This window comes from Apus apus, chromosome 1 (assembly GCF_020740795.1).
Source record: "Apus apus isolate bApuApu2 chromosome 1, bApuApu2.pri.cur, whole genome shotgun sequence".
Classification (NCBI taxonomy): domain Eukaryota; kingdom Metazoa; phylum Chordata; class Aves; order Apodiformes; family Apodidae; genus Apus; species Apus apus.
In genome coordinates this window covers 105,142,165-105,161,672 of record NC_067282.1, presented here as the reverse complement: position 1 = coordinate 105,161,672, position 19,508 = coordinate 105,142,165, and the positions used below count along the sequence as shown (strand labels likewise).

At 36.3% G+C, this 19,508-nt stretch overlaps 1 protein-coding gene across 5 annotated transcripts in view; it reads right to left on the bottom strand.

Moving 5' to 3' along the window:
* DMD (dystrophin) overlaps positions 1–19,508 on the bottom strand; it is a 1,087,789-nt gene that overhangs the window by 802,368 nt on the left and 265,913 nt on the right. For all 5 annotated transcript variants that reach the window (XM_051641663.1, XM_051641654.1, XM_051641680.1 and 2 more), the window contains exon 7: positions 9,227–9,345. In XM_051641663.1, coding sequence (XP_051497623.1) covers positions 9,227–9,345 — 119 coding nt within the window. The remainder of the gene's footprint in view (positions 1–9,226; positions 9,346–19,508) is intronic.

Here is a 19,508-nt window from a genome sequence, read left to right as displayed (position 1 = left end):
GTACAAACTTGGAACTTGAGAACAGAGAGCCTGGATTCTGCCTTATGCAGTCTAGCACATCCCCCACACACTGGCTGCTAACTTTCACACAGACAAGAAAGAAAAGTATACAAATGAAGCACAAGAGAAAAATCTGGGGTACTGGACAAAAATGACTGGTTTTTTCCTTTCAGTTTCATGGGAACTGTGGAAAAAAAGGCTTCTTTTTGTGTTCATCTTTGTATGTATGTCTAAAAGGATACAGCAGGATATTACCATGAGTTTAAATAAAAGCAAGTGATGTTGCTTCTGCATGATCACAATTATGCCTCACTTTTTCTTTTATTTTGTTTTACTTTTAAATTATTTTTTTTAAGCTGGAGTAGCAAAACCAAATCACTTGGAACTTCCAAACAAATCTGAAAAGAACTATCTTCATGGGGTATTCACCATTAAGCAAAGTAGTCTATTTCTGTACATAAATATTTTGTTCCTTGTTCAAGTCTCAGAATAGTGACTAAGTTGATTAGCCAGTGACCTACTATGAGGTTTTAGGAAGTGGTTAATCTTTCATTCATATTTCCTTCTGTGGCTGAAACCGTGCTATTGTATTTTGAGGGTTAGTGGGAACAGAGTGCCTCAAAGTGAGTCTAAATCATTAAGACCTCTTCTATTCTAGTTTAAATCCAGAGATTTTAATCAAACATGTAACCAATTCATGTTGTTCATTCCTATCAAGTAAGTATCTTAATCATCTTTCCATTTCTGACCAAATTTAAAATCCAGAAGTCTCAAGATACCTGAAACACTTTTTCTCTTAAGGTAGGTTATCTCTTTAGCAGATTTCAAATCAATATTAGCAGACAGGCAGGTAGTGGTACCTTTGCAGTGGCATATGCCAAATTGTTCATGAGTTTTCTAAACAGAGAATTCTGTCAGTTATCCAAAAACTGAAACACATGAAGGTACCAAACAGGTTTTTTAAATTAATTTTAAGCAAAAGTCCTCTAGATTTTTTTAGAGTTTTAACCTCCAAGTGTCATCTCCCATAGTCTACAACTCTTGGATGAACCATCTTTATTTTCAGAAAAAAAAATACATATATTTGTACATGTACTGCAGTACTGAAGGTACAGATTCTTAAAATATTCTAGGAACAGGGATTCTAAAATCAGAGTAGAATATTTTGATCTGGACCTATTCTTAGTTGGAAGAACTACTGATTAATTACAATAACTAGATTTAAGCCTGTTCTAAAGATAAATGTTCTTACTTCAAATGAAATGTACTTAAAATCTAATATAGACTTCATGGTGACTGAGCATCTACAGTGCTTTCACCTCTTAAAATTATCATATGACAAAATATCCAGTAACAATATATGCATTGCTATGCACCACCAGAAACTTGTCAGACTATTTTAAGCATTTACTTAAATAATACTCCTTCTTCCTTATTTTATGTTTTCCCGCTGATGAGAGGATGGGCCTGTTTTGTGCTTGAGTCCCTTAACACAGCACCCTTCAAGTCATTTATTTCCATGAAAACCTGTAAAAGTTACTGATTATTGAGTAGTCTCTTAATAATTAAACTGCTTAGAGGTAAATGAGGTAGTAATAAAACTGTTCATAAATATGGAAGAGAAAGTGGTTTTAGACGGAAGCTAACAAATTCAAATTCGCTATTTTATTTTGGCTTACTTTTCCTCTTTGCTTGAGGCAGCAAAGAAAGCAGAATTTTCATCTTATCAGAAAAAAAAAGTAGGAAAATAAAAAATGCAGTTTATTTGTGAGGGAAGAGGGGAGCACACAAATATTTCTCAAAAGGAACTGTACAGTTAAGTATTACAACAGGAATATAGACCAAACTAGGAACCACTTGAAAAATGTATTTGCATTACAAATTCATCCAGATACAAGTTTACCTACTGCACTATACAACCAATAAATTATATAGTTTAACTCTTACTGTGAGAGGTATTCCCATATCCCTTCACTTCTCTGCACTTCAGAGCTGTGCTACAAACTAAAGAAAGGACATGACATGGCATGATGGCACATCCAGCATTTAGAGCTGGAATTTGTACTGACAAACAGTAAAGCAGCAAAGGGTTGTGCTCCTATTGTACTTCAATGCTACAATGATGCTACTGCAAATCCACCTCTGCTATATGTAGTTCCAGTAGAAAGAATGCTTGGAGATTAGCAGAATTCATACACCAGAACATAAACAAGACTTGAAGAGACTAAATCAACACATTTTTTCCAGTATTTTTTAGAAAAGAAGAATTTTAAGACTCAAATAAGAACAGCAGGGAGAGGGAACATGATTAAGAGTTCTTAATTAATTTTTGGGGATTTATCTTTTTCTTGTTTTGAACAGTACTGCTAAAAGCTAACAACTGCTCACTGACTAGCTTGATACAGGACATAATTTTAGAAGTCAGTGTCTGAACCAAAGCCATCCACTAAACATACATTCCACAGAAACACTAAAAATGCCCAGCTGCAGAATACCTCAATACAGCAGGTGACAGTGCTCAGGAAACCCAAATTAGATAGAATGGCTTAAATAGTTTATGTGAGTATATATTTACCCTGCATTTTATATTGTTCCTTTTGGTAAAGAAGCATCACTCAGCTCATACACACAGGTTCAAATACTGACACCAGCAAATAAACAAAGACAGTTCTCAAACAAGATCTTCTGTTGTCACTAAAGATATGACAAAAAAAAAATATCCAGCAATAACTTGATAAATCATTAAATTTGCAATAGGATTGAAGACCCCTGCAGATCTGCATTTGTTTTCCTAAATAGCTGTGCAGCAGACACCAGTCACACGGACAGTTTCCCAACTGAAAGTTTATTGCTGGTACGAAGGCAGTGGCATTAGTTTAAAAAGCAGCTCCAGACCTAAAGCTTTCCACATATTTATGGGTAAAGTCCAGTAATAACATTCTGTAATGATTCACTTCTTTATTATTGTGAATCCTGTAGTCCTTTTTCTTATTTAACCAAAAGAACTTCAGAATTTAAGAACCGGAAGGAGTCTGAAGAAAACAATCCTTATTTCATCTCTAACCTTTACAAGGGTTTTTGTGCAGCTGAAATAATTGTTTCTAAGCTTGATCCAGCACTTCTCTTGACTATTCACAGCAGCACGATATCAAACAGCTCTTGTGATATGTCTCCCTGCCACCTTTAAAAAAAATAATAAATCCCTCACACTGACACTGTAGGAGGCAAAACAAGTATCTTCTCATACTCCCTTGACAAGAGCCATATCAGGAAGGGCAACAAAATTAACCGAAAAATGGTATTACCACTGTTTACAGCTAGTGGGTGAAGACAGGGTTAACTTCATGAACTACAATGCTGACAGCTTTTTTGCCTTCTCACTGTGTTATAGGTATGGTAGAGCCCATTACTGTTGAAATACAGATGTATGCAAAGTCAAGATCAAACAAAAAAGTTATCAAATGGAAAAGTGAGTCTCATTATCACTTCATAATGGTGCCAAAAACTCATGTCATCAGTGCAAATTAAGGAAAAGTATGGAAAATGTGACTGGGATGGATTAAATGAGCTTTTTATCAGTCTACACAGCAAAGTAGAAGAAACTGGATAATTACTTCACCTAAAAAGCACAGCAGAAATGCCATTATATAAGTTCACAGCCTATTTAGTATCAGGCTAGCACAAACAAGCACAAGACACAGAAAAATGACAGCAGGGACAAGTTCATTAAACCAACAATCAGACACTTATGGCTAGAAGGGAGCACACAGACAATTCATCTCCTGCTGCTACCATACAATACCATTGGTTATTGTAAGGGGAAAGAGGACACAACTCAGATGTATTCACAGGTTCAGTTTCTGAGAGAGTGTTCCCTACTGTTCCTCAAAAGATCCTATAGTATGTGTATTTTACCTCAAAAGTACAAAGTAAAACTCAGCGTACAGCCCATAACACATAACTACTTTGTGTTGCTGATCATAACACGTTTGTAGCTTTTTGCTTGTCCTCTCCTTTGCTTGGAGATATTTAATAAAACATCCATGAAAAAGAGGACACGCAACAAGGAACACAGCAGCCCTTACCATATTTTCTGAAGTTTGTATGTGAAGACTAGAATAATGTTGCTCCACAACTCCAATCAGATGAAATAATCCAGAAGAATAAATTAATTACTGAAAGATGTAACCCAGGTACTAGTAATAAGATGTGATTAAAAGATAAAAAATTTAAAGTTTATTCAGACTTTCATATATATATCAGTTATAATTACGAATGTCGTTTGGTTGATTCACTTATTTAAAGTCTGCTGCTGAAATCAGCTAATGTGAAACCCATGCCAACAAAGACAGCAAGTATCTCCATCACTATTCATTCCCCACATCTAACAATAGCATAGAATAAGTGAGGAATGTAGGGAACTAAAGACCAATTTTATAGTATTTGAAAGAACAACATTCAGAGAGTTAGTTATATCTAATATGCTGTAGATTCAAGAGAGCAGTTGGAGATTGACAACCTACTTCCATTTAAAACAACCAAATAATACCTTTTCAAAAGTCAGCAACTCAAATTTATATCCAGAATACCAAAGTATTCATCATAAATTTGTGAAAAAATAGTAGAACATTTTCCTTAGTTGTACCAAGAGTAATGGTCTTAAATAAACCAGCAAACAAATAAACACACACATTACTGTAGTAGAACATTTCCACATGTTCTGTTTGCCATTCAAATCTGAATAAAAATCACTATTAAAATTATCAAGTTCTGGCAATGTTTATTGCATGGCATTTTGAATTGAATGAGACATGACTGGAAACTTGCAAATACTAATTTTGAACAATCAAATTAAAATACTATATTTTCTTTTCAAGAATCACAGACAATATTATCAAGATTTAAAACATGTTAGATACATAATCATACATGTCTTACAATAAAAGGTTGTTGTGAGTTATGTCAGCACGCTTTGGCCTAAAAAGTTTGATTTGCAAACACATTGTTCCATTTGAATCCTGCCCTCTAATCACTAGGTCCTTCTCAGCTTTCTTCTAAATAAATAACACTTTCTACCTTATCTTTCATACATTACAGTAGTGAACACCAGTAGCAACATAAAAACCTGTTTATGTTTCACTCACCAGCAAGATTTAATAACAAAAAATAATAATGGAATATCCTGAGTTGGAGGGGACCCATAAGAATCATCAAGTCCAACTCCTTGTTCCTCACAGGACTACTTAAAACTAGACCATATGACCAAGAGTTTCATCCACACTCTCCTTGAACTCTGACAGGCTTGGTGCTGTGACTGCTTTCCCGGAGAGCCTGTTCCACCCTATCAGTGAAGAACATTTCCTTAATGTCCACTCTGAACTTCCCCTGAGGCAGCTTCACTCCATTTCCTTATGTCCTACTACTGGTCATCAGAGAGAGGAGATACAAGCCTCTCCCTCTGCCGCCGCTCTTAAGAAAGTTGTAGACTGCAATAAGGTCACCCTTCAGTGTTCTCTTCTCCAAGCTGAAAAAGACAAGTGACTTCACCTGCTCCTCTTCAGTCTTGCTCTTTAGACCTTTTACCATTTTGGTCACCCTTCTCTGGACACACACTAATAATCTGATGTTCTTCTCATAATGAGGTGCCCAGAACTGCACATAGTACTTAAGATGGGGCCACAGCAGTGCAGTGCAGGGTGGGACAATTACTTCCCTAGAGCTATGCTGTGCATGATGCAACCCAGGACACAGTCCTTTTGGCTGCCAGGGTACACTGTTGACTCGGGTTCAACTTGCCATCAACCCAAATCCCCAGACTGCTTTTCATGGGGCTTCTCTCAAGCTTCTTGTCCCCTAGTTTTTACATATAACCAGGATTACCCTATCCCAGGTGCAGAATCCAGCAGTTGATCTTGTTAAATTTCACACAGTTTGTGAATGTCCAACTCTCTTAGTGTCTCCAGATCTCTCTGTAAGGCCTCTCTACCCTCAAGGGAGTTCACAGCTACAGCTACTCCTAGTTCAGTATAATCAGCATATTTACTTGATTACTCCTGTGTCCAGAATCTTCCACTCCTTTCTCGTGACAGGAGAGTGGAAGGAAACCTGTCCCCTGTGTCTTTCTACACACCTTTACAACATCAGGGAAAACAAACAAACAGCAAAAAACCACAACGGCTAACATGTATTTATTTTTTTTTTGCTGTGGAATAGGGCCAGCTTTCTCACTTCTTCAGTTGGAACAGGAAGGAAAAAAGCTGGAATAAAGCTCCTATCACATACTCTTGCAGACAAGTTTCTTTGCTTTGTTTCCCCCGGTATTATGAATATTCCGACTACAGAGCAGCCCTGCAGAATTTATTCTGTGCTGCATACATGTCAAATTCTGGGAATTTATATCAAATCAGATAACATCTGATGGATCACAATCCTTAGCTAATTTTGTTTAAAAGGAAACTGCAAGCAGAAACACATAACAGCTTGCTGTTTTTAAGAGGAAATTAGTAAGACATTATCAGGCTTCACGGACAAGATACAAAGCCAATGTACCAAAACAGGAACAAGACAATTTTGTCAAACTATTTTAGGACTTATGTATAGATTAAGAATTTAAGAAGATTCAAGGACACAGAAGAAGCCTTTTCCAGAAGATGCCTAGCATTTTCTTCTGCTTTAAGGTGCATGCATCATCAGTATAAATACAATTGGCTAAGGTAGTTTCTCATTTCAAGCACTTGCTTAAAAACTAAGAAAAAAAGTGCCTGCTTTAAGATAAATTGCTGATGTAAAAAAAACATTCTTAATAGTCAATATAAGTGAGGAAAATAGCAAGAACCATAATCTCCGCATGAATCAGAAGACTGAATTTTTTACTTACATGACACAGGTTTTGCAGGAAATAAACATTGTCCATATCTTAACCACTTGGTGATTGAAATGAAGATCAAATTCTGAAACCCTATCTCAAAAGCTGCTCATGGGACAGACTTGAAATATCAGCAACCTCGGAAACAAACTTCATATATAACCTAGAAAACCAATGTTTGGCTAAACAAAAATATTTACTTTTCAAAATGTAATTGCTAAGAAAGACTCCCTAGTCATCAGTAACTTCATAACACAAACAAAAAACCCCAAACCATTTATTTTTTGATTACCACACATGGATGCAGAAGACTAGGACTTTGAGAAGGGGCTTCTTTTCTACATAATATTTTCTAACTATTGAGACAGCAAATATTTCCTCAACAAATACAAGTTTTTAAATTACATGTGCTGTTTGGACAAATATTAAGTTACATTAAATCAATGTTTCATCATTTATTGCATACTCCCTTCTTCTAATATAGTAGCACTTTGTATTTTTATTAAGTTAACAGCTAGAGAATAGAGTGATGGTACTCAATAAGCTCTTAAAAGATATTTGAGTATCTAATTAGGAGAGGTGATAAGTATACAAAGTAAAAATTCAGAAACAGTATGCTGGAACCTTCGAGCAAGATTCCTCACCAGTAATTCTGCTTTAAGTCTGGGAATGGAATTATTTTTATCACATTGTTACAGTTTCACAAATGCATACATTTTCAAATAGATAAAGAATTTACTTTTCCTTTGGAAAAGTTTGCAGCTTTTTATTTGTAGAAGAAAAAAAAAAAGTAGGTGGCAAGTACCATGATTTACAACAATGAATAGTAAATAATTGCAGAAGACATTTGGAAAGCCACCAACATTTAAGAGTTTTTCAGTTGTTGGCTAAACAACTGCAAGTATCTTTGCCAAAACCAGAATAAAATGTCTAATCAAAAGTGACTTTTGCATACAGAAAATAACTTACTAACCTATTTCAAGAAGAAAGTTCAACCAATTATAGCAAAAACTGTGTCTATATACATACAGTTGTGCAAGCCAGTTTTAACTTTCAATGTCATGCAGAGACTACAAACTGCCTCTTGTGCTGTAGCACCTAGCAAGCCTATTCCTCCTCCACTGGTTCACAAAACCTCAATTCTAGAGATGTAAGTGCACTAGCAAGCCATGCTGCACTGGTCCTACTGTGCATTTCTTCCCCCAGTTCCCCTACAAATACGCCATACATCACTTGCTACTCCAGTTGTGGTCACTGCTTGAGATGCTCCTCATTTAATTCTACACAGAACAAAATATCACCATCTTGAATTAAACCATCTCCTTTAACAGTTTTTCACACTACAAAGTAATCAGGTTACAGAGCAGAGGGTTTTATGACGTTCAGCTAAGGCATAAGCAGACAATTATTTCGTATACTTCTCCTAGGTAAATACCGGAGGATACAAGATTATTAGTTCAATGTTGAGACATGCTCTACTACACTGAAACATTAGAACACATGACACTATTTTTTAGACTAATTTTTACATTTTGTTAAACTCTGGTTCTTCCCATCAGAAAATTACGAGTCACTGAGAACAGCACATATAGAAAACTGCATTTATTGGCTCAATAGGAAAATGCATTAAAAACACAACATCCAGATCATGATGTGGAAAAAGATGGCACACATATAAAGGAAATACAACAGCTTTTCAGCATCACCTTGTAGTAAAGAATGTTTTAGAAATGTTCTCTGAGGGAAAATTCATTAGGCTCTCAGCAATGCAGAAAGTAGGGCAGAGAATATAAAAAAATTGAGAAAATTAAAAAGATCATGTGAAAAACATGATCGAGCGTGACTGCATAAGGAAATACAAAAGATAGCTAAGGTAAAATAGGTAAGTCTATTCCATATAAGACTAAACAATAGTGATAAAATTTCAAGATGCAGAAGATGTATGTCATATTTTAAAGATACGAGTATCTAGAGTTTGAATATACATTTTTAATATATATTAAAAGGTAATTTGAACTCATTATCATTTCAGAAGATATAAAAGCTGCAGATACACTGAATTTTTGAAATAGAAAACAGCTACTTATTGAGATAACTTTAAGTCAGTCCATGCACATTAAAACTCTGGCCCTAAAGATAGAAAAAAAATTGCTTTAGAGCATGTATATACAGGCAGTTGTTCTGCTATTTTAATAGAGCACAAAGTTGACATTAAAACATAAGTAAAGGATTTCACTTCAGTTGATGATTTATCTTGCAAAATGTAAAATACTTGTGCAAAGAAATAGAACTAATTTACAATAAAATTAATTAAAAACCCCTTATTTTTCACTTAGAGAAAATAACATTATTTTTACTAACCTTCAGGATCAAGGAGTTTTTCTATGCCCAGGTGTTGCCTGGCTATGTTGAATGCATGGTCTAATCGTTGTACAGGTGACTGCTGAGAAGCAACAGCATTCCAATCAAATAGGTCTGGTCTGAAGTAAAAGTAAGAGGAACAGTAAGCTTTTTTTAAAAAACATTAGATTTAATTACAAATTTCTATGGTTACCCAACAGCATCAGCTACTATTATTTTCTTAATGAGATAACTTGATCTATCAGTGCTGAAACTAATGAATCACAGAATCCTCATGGTTGAAAAAGACCTCTCAGATCACCAAATCCAACCATCCAGAACTCATATTGGTTCATGTTTGTCTCACACGTCTGTCGCATGAGTTTTGAACCAAGCATTTTGAGACCAGGGCTCCTCATTTTTCTTATATTTGAACAAGAACGCAATGGTGCTGTTTTCCCCAAGTAACGTATGCCACTGCAGTTAAATATGCTTGTATTTTTAAGTGGGTGATGCAAAAGCATATAGTGTTATTGTCCACTTTTTTTTTCCTATACATTTATGCCTTCTGAAGGCACCCCATCTTAATTTTGCAGACACCTAAGATACAAAAGGCAGCTGCATTAATCTGCTGGATCCTCTTTTTTTTCTACAGACTTTCATGAAAATATTAATTAGAAGAAATTTTATGCCTAGGAACACTGCTTTTATAATTTGAAGTTTCACGCCTTTTATTGTTAACAACTTGTTTTCAAACAAGTTTGCATCCTAAACTCACCCATGTTCATCACCACCACACAGACCACATCTCTTATTTGCCACTAAGTCCCAAGAGCCTATAACCTCACTCACCCGAACTGGCTGTTTTCACCCAAAGCGTTCTGCTCCCATCACTACCCAAAATGCCCAAAGAGGCTTGCTCCCCTAAAAGAGTCCCAGTCCTAAAGAGTGCCTGAGAGAGAAGGATTATGTGCTCTGATCCTGCACACTGGGAGTAGCTTCTGCAGGCCAAGAAGATCAGATAATTACTGAGGTAATTTTGCAGCCTTCCTCCTTCTCTCCACCCACCAGATTCTCGCTTCACTTCACTTACTCTTTCTAAAAATGTAATTGCCTCTGAGGTTATAAGCTCACTGTCATGCCTGACTGAAATTGGTCAACAGGTTCAAAAATTCATGACCTGGGAATAAGCTGCACATTCCACTTCTATTACCAAAACCTTCAGAAAAATACACACTTTTCAGATGTGTATAAAACTCCAATACCATCAAACATTTTAGTTGATAGGAGCAAAAGCACTAGAACACAATTCAAATTCTCTTGCAGGAAAGACAGATGATCAAAACTGAATTATAGCTCAGATACACAATCTGAGCACTTTTTGCAATATAAATAATGTTAATACACTGTGATCTTTGGCATTAGCTCTGAGACTTATCCAATAGGAGATCAGAATTTGTTATTAGCACTCTGGAAAAAAGTTTAATAGTGTATTCTGTAATTATTATGTATATAATATGACAAAAAAAACTATACAATTTGTGACTTTGATACAGTGTTCTAAATTAGAAAACATTTAAATGAGTAATTTTACCTGCAGTTAAATCAAGTATGTTATTTACACAAATTAAAATGTTGCAATTAGTTATGACAGATTTACTTACATTTTTATTAATTGTAAAAGCTCATTTTAAACAGTCTCTCATAGTTATAATAAATGGCAAAAATGTTCACTATATCGTACTGTAATAACTTCAGGAGAGCAAAGGAAAAATGCCATTTATGTAATAGTAGTTTCCCAGTTACACACATTTGCTGTTCCGTTTTTTTCTGATATGGGAGTGAATTACATAGTAACAAGTTATACTACATTTTTTTCCTTTTCTATGCAGAATTTCATAGAATCATAGAACGGTTTGAGTTGGAAGGGATGATAATCTAGCACCAACCCCCATTCTTGAACAGCAACAAAAAATAAAGGTTTCTCCTTGCCACATGCAGAGCAACTTCAAAATATTAAATTTGCCTGTAGGGAGCACAGAGAATGGAGAGGAAAATTAAGAGGTGTCTTTGTTTCTAGTCAAGGATGCATTAAGTCTGTGATCTCAGACTGGCTTGTGTACTAAAATACAGGCATTTTCAAAATACAGATTATGTCTGCACAATTTTTTCCATCCTCCTGGTACTGGGTATGACTGGGATGGAGTTAATGATCTTTATAGCAGCCCATATGATGCTGTGTTTTGGATTTGTCATGCAAACAAACAATTGTTTGACTTTTGCTGAACAGTACTTAGACAGCACCAAGACCTCCTCTTTTTTACTTTCCTCTGCCTCCCCTAGGTGAGTAGTCTGGGGGTGGGCAAGAAACTGGAAGGGGATGCAGCCAAGAGAGGTGATACAAACTGGCCAAAGGGATACTCCACACAATATAACTTGCTCAGCATGTACTGTCTCTATTACAATCTCTACTTAGACTCCCGAGTTTTCTTGTTTTTACTTTTCCTATTTTTTTCCCTGTCCCCAGAGGGCCAGGGGAAAAGCAAGTGACTGCGTCATTGCTCTACAGCTGACAAAAGTCAACTCACCACACGCCTTAATCTACGGGCATATGGATATTCTTCAATACTTTATTCTCTCCAAATTTAACACTTTCTGGCTGGCATACAGCATACATTAAATTTAGGAAAAACAACACTGTAGGAACAACAAAGCTATCTACTATGACTTTCTTAAAAATCTCTGCAAAGATGTATTACACAAATACTACAGAGACTAGGATATAACAAGACTTTTCAGTGACAAAAGCTTTTAGGACAAGGAAAGAAAATAATTGCATCCAATGGACTACCTTCCGTACCCCATCTCCACCCTTCCCCAAATGTTTTTGCAGGGATTTGGTTTGAAATTCTAATCTCACTTGTGCTGCTCAGAGCAACGTATTATCTCTTATTTTCACATAATCATAACTCATTTGGTGAGGTAAGATTTTATATAAAGGAACATGCTTTCTTCTAACCAGTCAGGAGCAGTGTATGCTTTCTAGCTCTACTAGACATGTATGTGACTGTGTAGAGCATACACAGCATCTCTCTTTTTACACTTACTACAGATGGCAAAAATTTGAATCCTCTGAGACAAAGCTATAAATGAGAAGTACGTTTCAATAAGTCACTGATGGATTTCTAGGAATTTTCTTAGTATTGTACATAAAGAAGACAGAACAGATTCCAAGCCAATTTAAAAGTATATAGCCTTCTACTGCAATTCAGTTCCAACAAGCATCAATTTAATTAAAAAAAAAAAAATTAATACATTAAAGAACCTCTCCCTATTCCAACAGCAAGTTAACTTGCCAGATTTTCCCTTTGTTGAAAGAATACTTGAGTTTACAGATTTCAGCAGCATCATCACTAGAATACAAGTGTCACGATGTCAGCTTGAAACATCAGCTTCCCAGTGCAATGTGTCTACAAGTTTCACTGGGTACATTTATGCAGCAACACTGCCAAGTACAACTGCAGGACGTTATTACAACCTAGAAGATTAAGAATTGTGGTGTATGGCAAATAGGTTTTAAAAATCCCTGTAACAACACTGAAACAGAATTTCAAATAACTATTAGTAGCTTTCTGAGAGTTTTAAATATAGGCATGATCAGGTGTGAAATAGCAAAGAAAACAAATAAAATGGAATACTCATTCTCTGCCTTTGTTTGCTCTCTCTATATTTTTCAAATTGTAAAAGGAAAAGGACATTTGTTCTCACATCTGCAGCTTGGTTCATGTCTAACAGAAAGTAAAGACAAGGAGACATAACTAGCAGTCTTTTCTCTTCCTGAACACATACAAACATATGTATGTTCTAGTTAAAATTAACTCCATCTAGCCACTCTCTGATCAGCTAAAAGAGCACTGTATTAGTTTATGCCAAGCTAGTGGAGTGCCCAAGTCAAAAGGATTAAAGTCTCCAACAGAGAAAATCAAAAGTCATATAAAACACAAGGTAATTTTTGTCCCTACAGTTCTTTCCTAAAACTAGCAAAAAAAGAAAGGGGAAGGAGAAGGGAAAACAAACCTGTAGTTCTTTAAAAAATATCAGCAAAGAAAACCATAAAAGCATAGAACTGTTGGTCATAAAGTATAAAAGGGACTGAATCTTTCCTTAACCAATTGCATAATTATAGAAATAAATCAGCCATGGTAGAAAATGGCATATACAGTATACTAAGGCCAAACAAATCCAGACATATCTCTATGCAGAAACTAAAGTCACAGATGAGCCAAACTGCAGTTAATACAAAAAGCAAAATGTTACCATCCAGTTCACAGCAAGCAACAAAACTCAGGCAGCAGACAGCTATGTCCAGTAACTCCACCCCACCACAGTGCCCTCTGTTCCCAGCCACAGCCCCCATCAGTTATACAGATTTTCAAACACATCTTCAAAGCTTACTCTTATTTTTCGTCAGAAACCAACTGCTAAATCTTCATCTAAAAAAGAAAGCTAACTTTCATTAGTATAGACATAGATATTCTGACTAAATATCCCCTACAAGAGTTTATAAGCAGTGAAGAAAAATAAACAGGATTTCTGGGGGGGTGGTATCTTTACTTACTAAAGAACACATTTATTCATTTTCTTAATTAATTTATTTATTTCATATGAACCTGAAGCTAATCTAAGATGCAAATGACAATGAAACTTGAAGAAGTAAAGAATTCTGCAATGGTATATACTCAAAAAATATAATCAAAGCATACACTCCAAAGGGAGACTTCTGAAGGAAGTGAAACATTGTGAAGATACTTTAACATCATCGGATGTATTGCTTTCATTTCTTCAGCATTTCTTTAGTGAGTCATTTATAAATCACCACAAGACTTTAAAACAGCAACTTTTATAATTTTGTAACTTTCAGTAAAAAATAATTACACAAGATAACTGTGAAATCACAAAGAAACATCATACATGTTGTAATAGGCCATTTCCTTAAGCTGTATTAACATCTAGCTAAGGTTATAATGCTATTAAAACTGGGCTGAAATAAAACCATTTAGCAAAAGAGCAACTCAGATCGAATTCACAAAAACTTTCCATCAGTGGATACAGAAAAGTGGTTTTGTTGTTCTAGTTTTATTTATCTAAGAAAATCTTGTATCTGTCTTCAGTACTCCCACAATTAAAACAAACCAGGAACCAGTAACTAGCATGTAACCTAGTAAATCATTACAATAAAAGTATTTTCATACCTCTTCATACCATTGCTTTTACTTCTGCTTTAACTTACTGAAAATAAATGTTTGCTTTTTTTTTATCCAGGGCCTCTTTTAATACCCTTTTCCTTCTCTTCCTTCTCTCCTCCACACTCTGCCATCCTGAAGCAGAAACAGCTGCAGTGAAGTGCTCATTTCTAAAGCATTCTCCTAAACTAAATTGAAGCGTTTTAAAGAAGCAAGGGAGAAGATAATGAATACCACTTTTTTCCACTTCAAAATCCTGGTCAAAGGGCTCGGAGGGGAAGTCTCAAAAAAACTAAAGGAAAGAGGTAAAGCTCTCTTTGAGCTGTCCTCCTGTCTGGAGGAAAAAGATTACAAGAAGTAAATGGGAAAAACTCTCTGTGATCTGGAGCCTAAAGTAGGGAGAATTTCAACTGCAGCAGAACTGACCTGTAGTAAAATATTTTGCTTTCCACTTATTCCTGCGGTGATGGTGCCACTCCACAGCTGCTGCCTTGTTTATTAAGTTAAATTCAGAACATATGGTTCAAGGAACCATGTCTCGAGTTTATATTCTAAAAATTCATACCCTGAGCTTGCTGATGTGCTTTTGAAGCTTTGCCAAGTAACCCATGCTCCACTGTTCCTCACACTCAGTATTAAAAGCCAATGCTTAGGAGACTAAATGTCCACAGAGAGATGGTGATTATACAGATGGGAATATTTACTCAAAGTTACCCCTTTGTAAAATGACAGAAAAAAATCTGCTCACAACAAAACAGTCAGCTGAAAGCAAGGGAATGGTGGGTTAAAAGACACTGAGAGATAAAGCTTCCCACTGAGAGTACTGTTCTCACAGTGTATTAGGTCTCTATAGTCAGTGATTCGTGTTAGTCTTTTACTTTCTACCCATCACTGAAAGCATTATATAAGAGAAATTAAAATATCTCCACTTAAAAGACAAGGATTAGTGATTCAGTTTTATTATTTAAGACATGCAGTTATTTTATTATTATCAAACATCCAAGTAAAAGGAACCATATTAGATTTTTTTGGTGACTCATGAAAAGCTAGAATCCTTTCCTTAATAATAACATTTATGCCTTCTGTGTCTCAAGAGTTTTAAGAATTTCTGAGTTGGAGTCACTGTACTTAGGCAAGTATAATGTTGTGGGAATTCAAACATAATATAGTTTGCTCTGTTATTTATTTTAAAGTTGATATGTATTTCCTTAAAAATTATTTGTCATTAACTGCTGTGAGCTGCAAAAAAAGTCCATTTTATTTCCCTGGAAATCACAGTAAAACAGTGTGACTAAAATATTTCACACTTACTACACGCAGTGTTTTCTAAAATAATTTTTGTTAGACCTATTTCTTGTAAGTTACAACTTAAAACTGGAGTGTTTAGCCAATTTTTCAGATGAGGCAGTATAGAGAAAACAGTGTAATTTTCATGCAGTTATGTAAAAAGGCTTGAATTTTTTTAAAATTAAAAATCTAATTGTAAAAGTACTGGTGTGGTTTGGATACAAATTAGAACTAATCTCAGCATGTAGTAACTGATCTTAATTATATACTACTTTATGCCAAAAACCATAACATTATACCATAAAAGCATTATGAAGCACTATTTTTAAAAGCAAACTAAACAGGACTGAGTCTAGAAAATAAAATCTAATGTTTGCACATATGAGAGACTCATTCTTACAGATGTCAAAAAGAAATTAATGCTACCAGGAAATCTCTTACTTTCAGAGAACCTAAATACTAAAAAATTTGGGTTGAGATTTTTGTCTGGTTTATTGGGTTGTTTTGGGTTTTTTTTGTATAAATCAATTTAGGAATAGTGTTGACGTTAGCAAAAAACACACACATCAGGCACCAGGTCCACTGCATGAGTTCATTATCATACCAGATTTTCAAACTATGGCTACCCTTTTTTCTTACTAATTCTGCTTCCATTCTTAAGAACATCTAAATGTAATGAAGACTGCACAAAAATTACAGCTTGAGAGGCCACAAAGAGGGCTTATGTCCTATCTCTGAAATACACCTGATAGGAAGGGCTAAACTCAAAGACTTCAGTATTAAAAGGAGAAGCCACTATTTTCAATAAAGACTATTTTTGACAAATAATGACAGTATTTTAACTTAGTCTTTTTAGGAATTATGATAATGTTTTAAACCTTTTAAAATTAATTTTTCCATCATTGTATTTTATATATCTAATATATTGATTATTTCCTAAGTAACAACAAAGACAATCACAGCTGCTTTGAAGAGCAACAAATCCTTGTGTTTTTTTGAAGGCCCCATTTCAGTATAAAAATTTCTGGGAGAAAGAGACAATAATGAAGGAGGAAAAAAGACAATGCAAAAAGTGAATTAAAGAAATACAGAGGAATAAACTCAGAGGAAGACAGGAAAAAGAAGAGAGTATCTGAACCACATTTTATGGAGAACAAGGAAATGGAAGAGGAAGAAGTAAAACAAGAGAACTGGAGAAACAGAAAATCAAACACAGAAAAAAGTGGGGTAGTCATTCTATGTATATAAGCCACAAAATATTAATAAAGCACAGGATGTATGAGGCTTCCCCCTCTAGTCTGAATCTCCCCTCTTTCAGGTTAAAATCATTACTCCTTGTCCCATCACTACAGGCCCTACCAAAAAGTTTGTTCCCATCTTTCTTATAAGCCACCTGAAAGTATTGAAAGGTCACAATCAGGTCCCCTGGAGCCTTCTCTTTTCCAGGCTAAACAACCCCAACTCTCTCAGCCTGTCTCTATAGGAGAGGGGGAGCAGAGCAGTGTAGAGGAGGGAAAATCACCTACCTGCTGGCCACGCTTCTGTTCATGCAGCCTAGGATACATTTAGCTCTTTGAGCTGCAAGCACACATTGCTGGCTCATGTTGAGCTTTTCATCCAGTAGTACCCTCAAGTCCTTTTCCACAGGGATGTTCTGAATCCCTTCAACCACCAGCCTGTATTGATACTGGGGATTGCCCCAACCCAGGTGCAGGACGTTGCAGTGTTGAACAACTTTAACTGTGAATTCAAAGTGTCTACTTTGGACACGAAGCCAAGACACTCTGACACCCAGCAAGTAGTAACCTGCATTTTAGAGTGACTAAATTAGGTGTTAATATTTCTATCAAAGGCTTTTTATTCTTATAGGATAGAACTAGGTGCTTCTGAACACTCAGAGTGTCTTAATGTACCTATTGTATTGATTGCATCTTTTATGCTGAAGGGCAACTCATTGCTCCTGCATCCTGAGCAGGAAGTGCAAAGTCATCAAAAATCAATATAGAGGACACACTAAGCAGAGAGGTTCATCTTTAAAGTTACTGAATCAGGGCTTCAGAGAACATTATGTGTTTCTCTGAGACTTTTGAATAATAACTTAATTATTAAAGTCCAGAAAAACACAACAAGTTTCTGGAGTTTGGCATACTTGTCTCAGGGAATCTGAATACACACCACTTCCCAGATGAGTGCCCTAACTACTGGGCAAGATACAAGACTTTGGTGGAGTAATTCCATTTCACTTCTATTGAAGATAAGATCCCTGTGCAGAAAGCTATGCAAGATTTACGGCAGCAGACCCAAGAAAAATAAAAGAACTTAAGTTTTGCAACCCTGTTTTAGAAAACCTGAATAAAGTGTATAAACTGTAGTGAGCAGGAAATGAATGCTTGCAACTGGTATCTCTCCAGCAGAGAGACAAAAATAAATTTCTAATTACTGATTTCAGACACCAGGAGATATTACATGGCTTTTTAGAGCACAAAATCTGAATATCTGACTATCAGATACACTAATCAGGAAACGGGCAGTCTGATGCCCTGTCTAGGTGAAAACATGTGCCACTGCTTCGACCTTCTGCTGCACTTATTTACTGAAAATGAGATTAAGGTAGAGTACTAAGTGTACTAAGGTGAAATACTCAGAAGACTAGTCTTCTGAGTATTTCACACAAAGTTCTTCTATTTTTCTTGGGGCTTTTTTTTTGTTGTTTTTAATAATCTATTATGGAATTAGATCTTCAGACAGAAAGAGAATCATTGATTTCTATAGGATAATTACATTCTTATATTCAGGTCCATCAGAATGAAACCACTTATGAAATGAGAGGTAAAGCAAAATAAATTGAGAAACTATCAGCAGCAGGAACAAGAGAGTGAGTTCACAGAGTGTTTGGAAAAAAAAAACACCAAACCATATTTTAAAGAATGATCAATTAATAGTTACCAAAAGGTAGTGACAGTGTCGCGGTTTGGGCCCAACACGATGACAAAAGAACAGCCCCATGTCCACTCACTCAACTGCCCCCCCTCCACACACTCTGGGATGAGGACAAAGCTCATGGGCTGAGACAAAGGACAAGGAGGGTTCTTCACCAATCAAGGTCCCAGGCTAAACAGTCTCAACTTGAGGAAGAAATAATAATTTAATTTCACACTAATCAAGCACACTCGGGACACAGACAACACAAAGAGCAGGACTTGCATATGTTATCCCACCCCTCCCTTCTTCCCAGAACAAATTCCTTTGTTCCCAGTTTCTCTCCCTCCTTCCCCCCAGCGGCACAGGGGGACAGGGGATGGGGTTTAGAGTCACTTCACAGGCTGCTGGTTCCTGCTGCTCCTTCCTCCTCAGGAAGAAGGATTCCTTACAGTCCTTCCCTGCTTCCCCAAGGGGTCTCTCCCATGGAAGAAAGTCCTCCACGAACCTCTCCTTCATGAGTCCTTCCCACGAGGTCCGGAGCTGCTCCAGCCTGGACTTCCCAGAGAGTCACAGGCTCCTTGGGGAACAGTCACCTCCCCTGGCACTGGGGTCTTCCAAAGCTGCGAAATCAGAGTCCACTGGCAGCAAATCCACTGGCCACAACATCCAAGTCCACTGGCCAAGCTGACCCCTCCTGGTGCCTTCAGGGAATGTTCCACCACGTTCCTCCATGAGTGCAGGGGGACAGCTACAATCTCGCCATGGGTTGCAGGGCAACTTCTGTTTAGGCACCTTCTTCCCTTTCTTCCTTACCAACCACCAGCACCACTCTGCTTCCACAGCACAGCTCT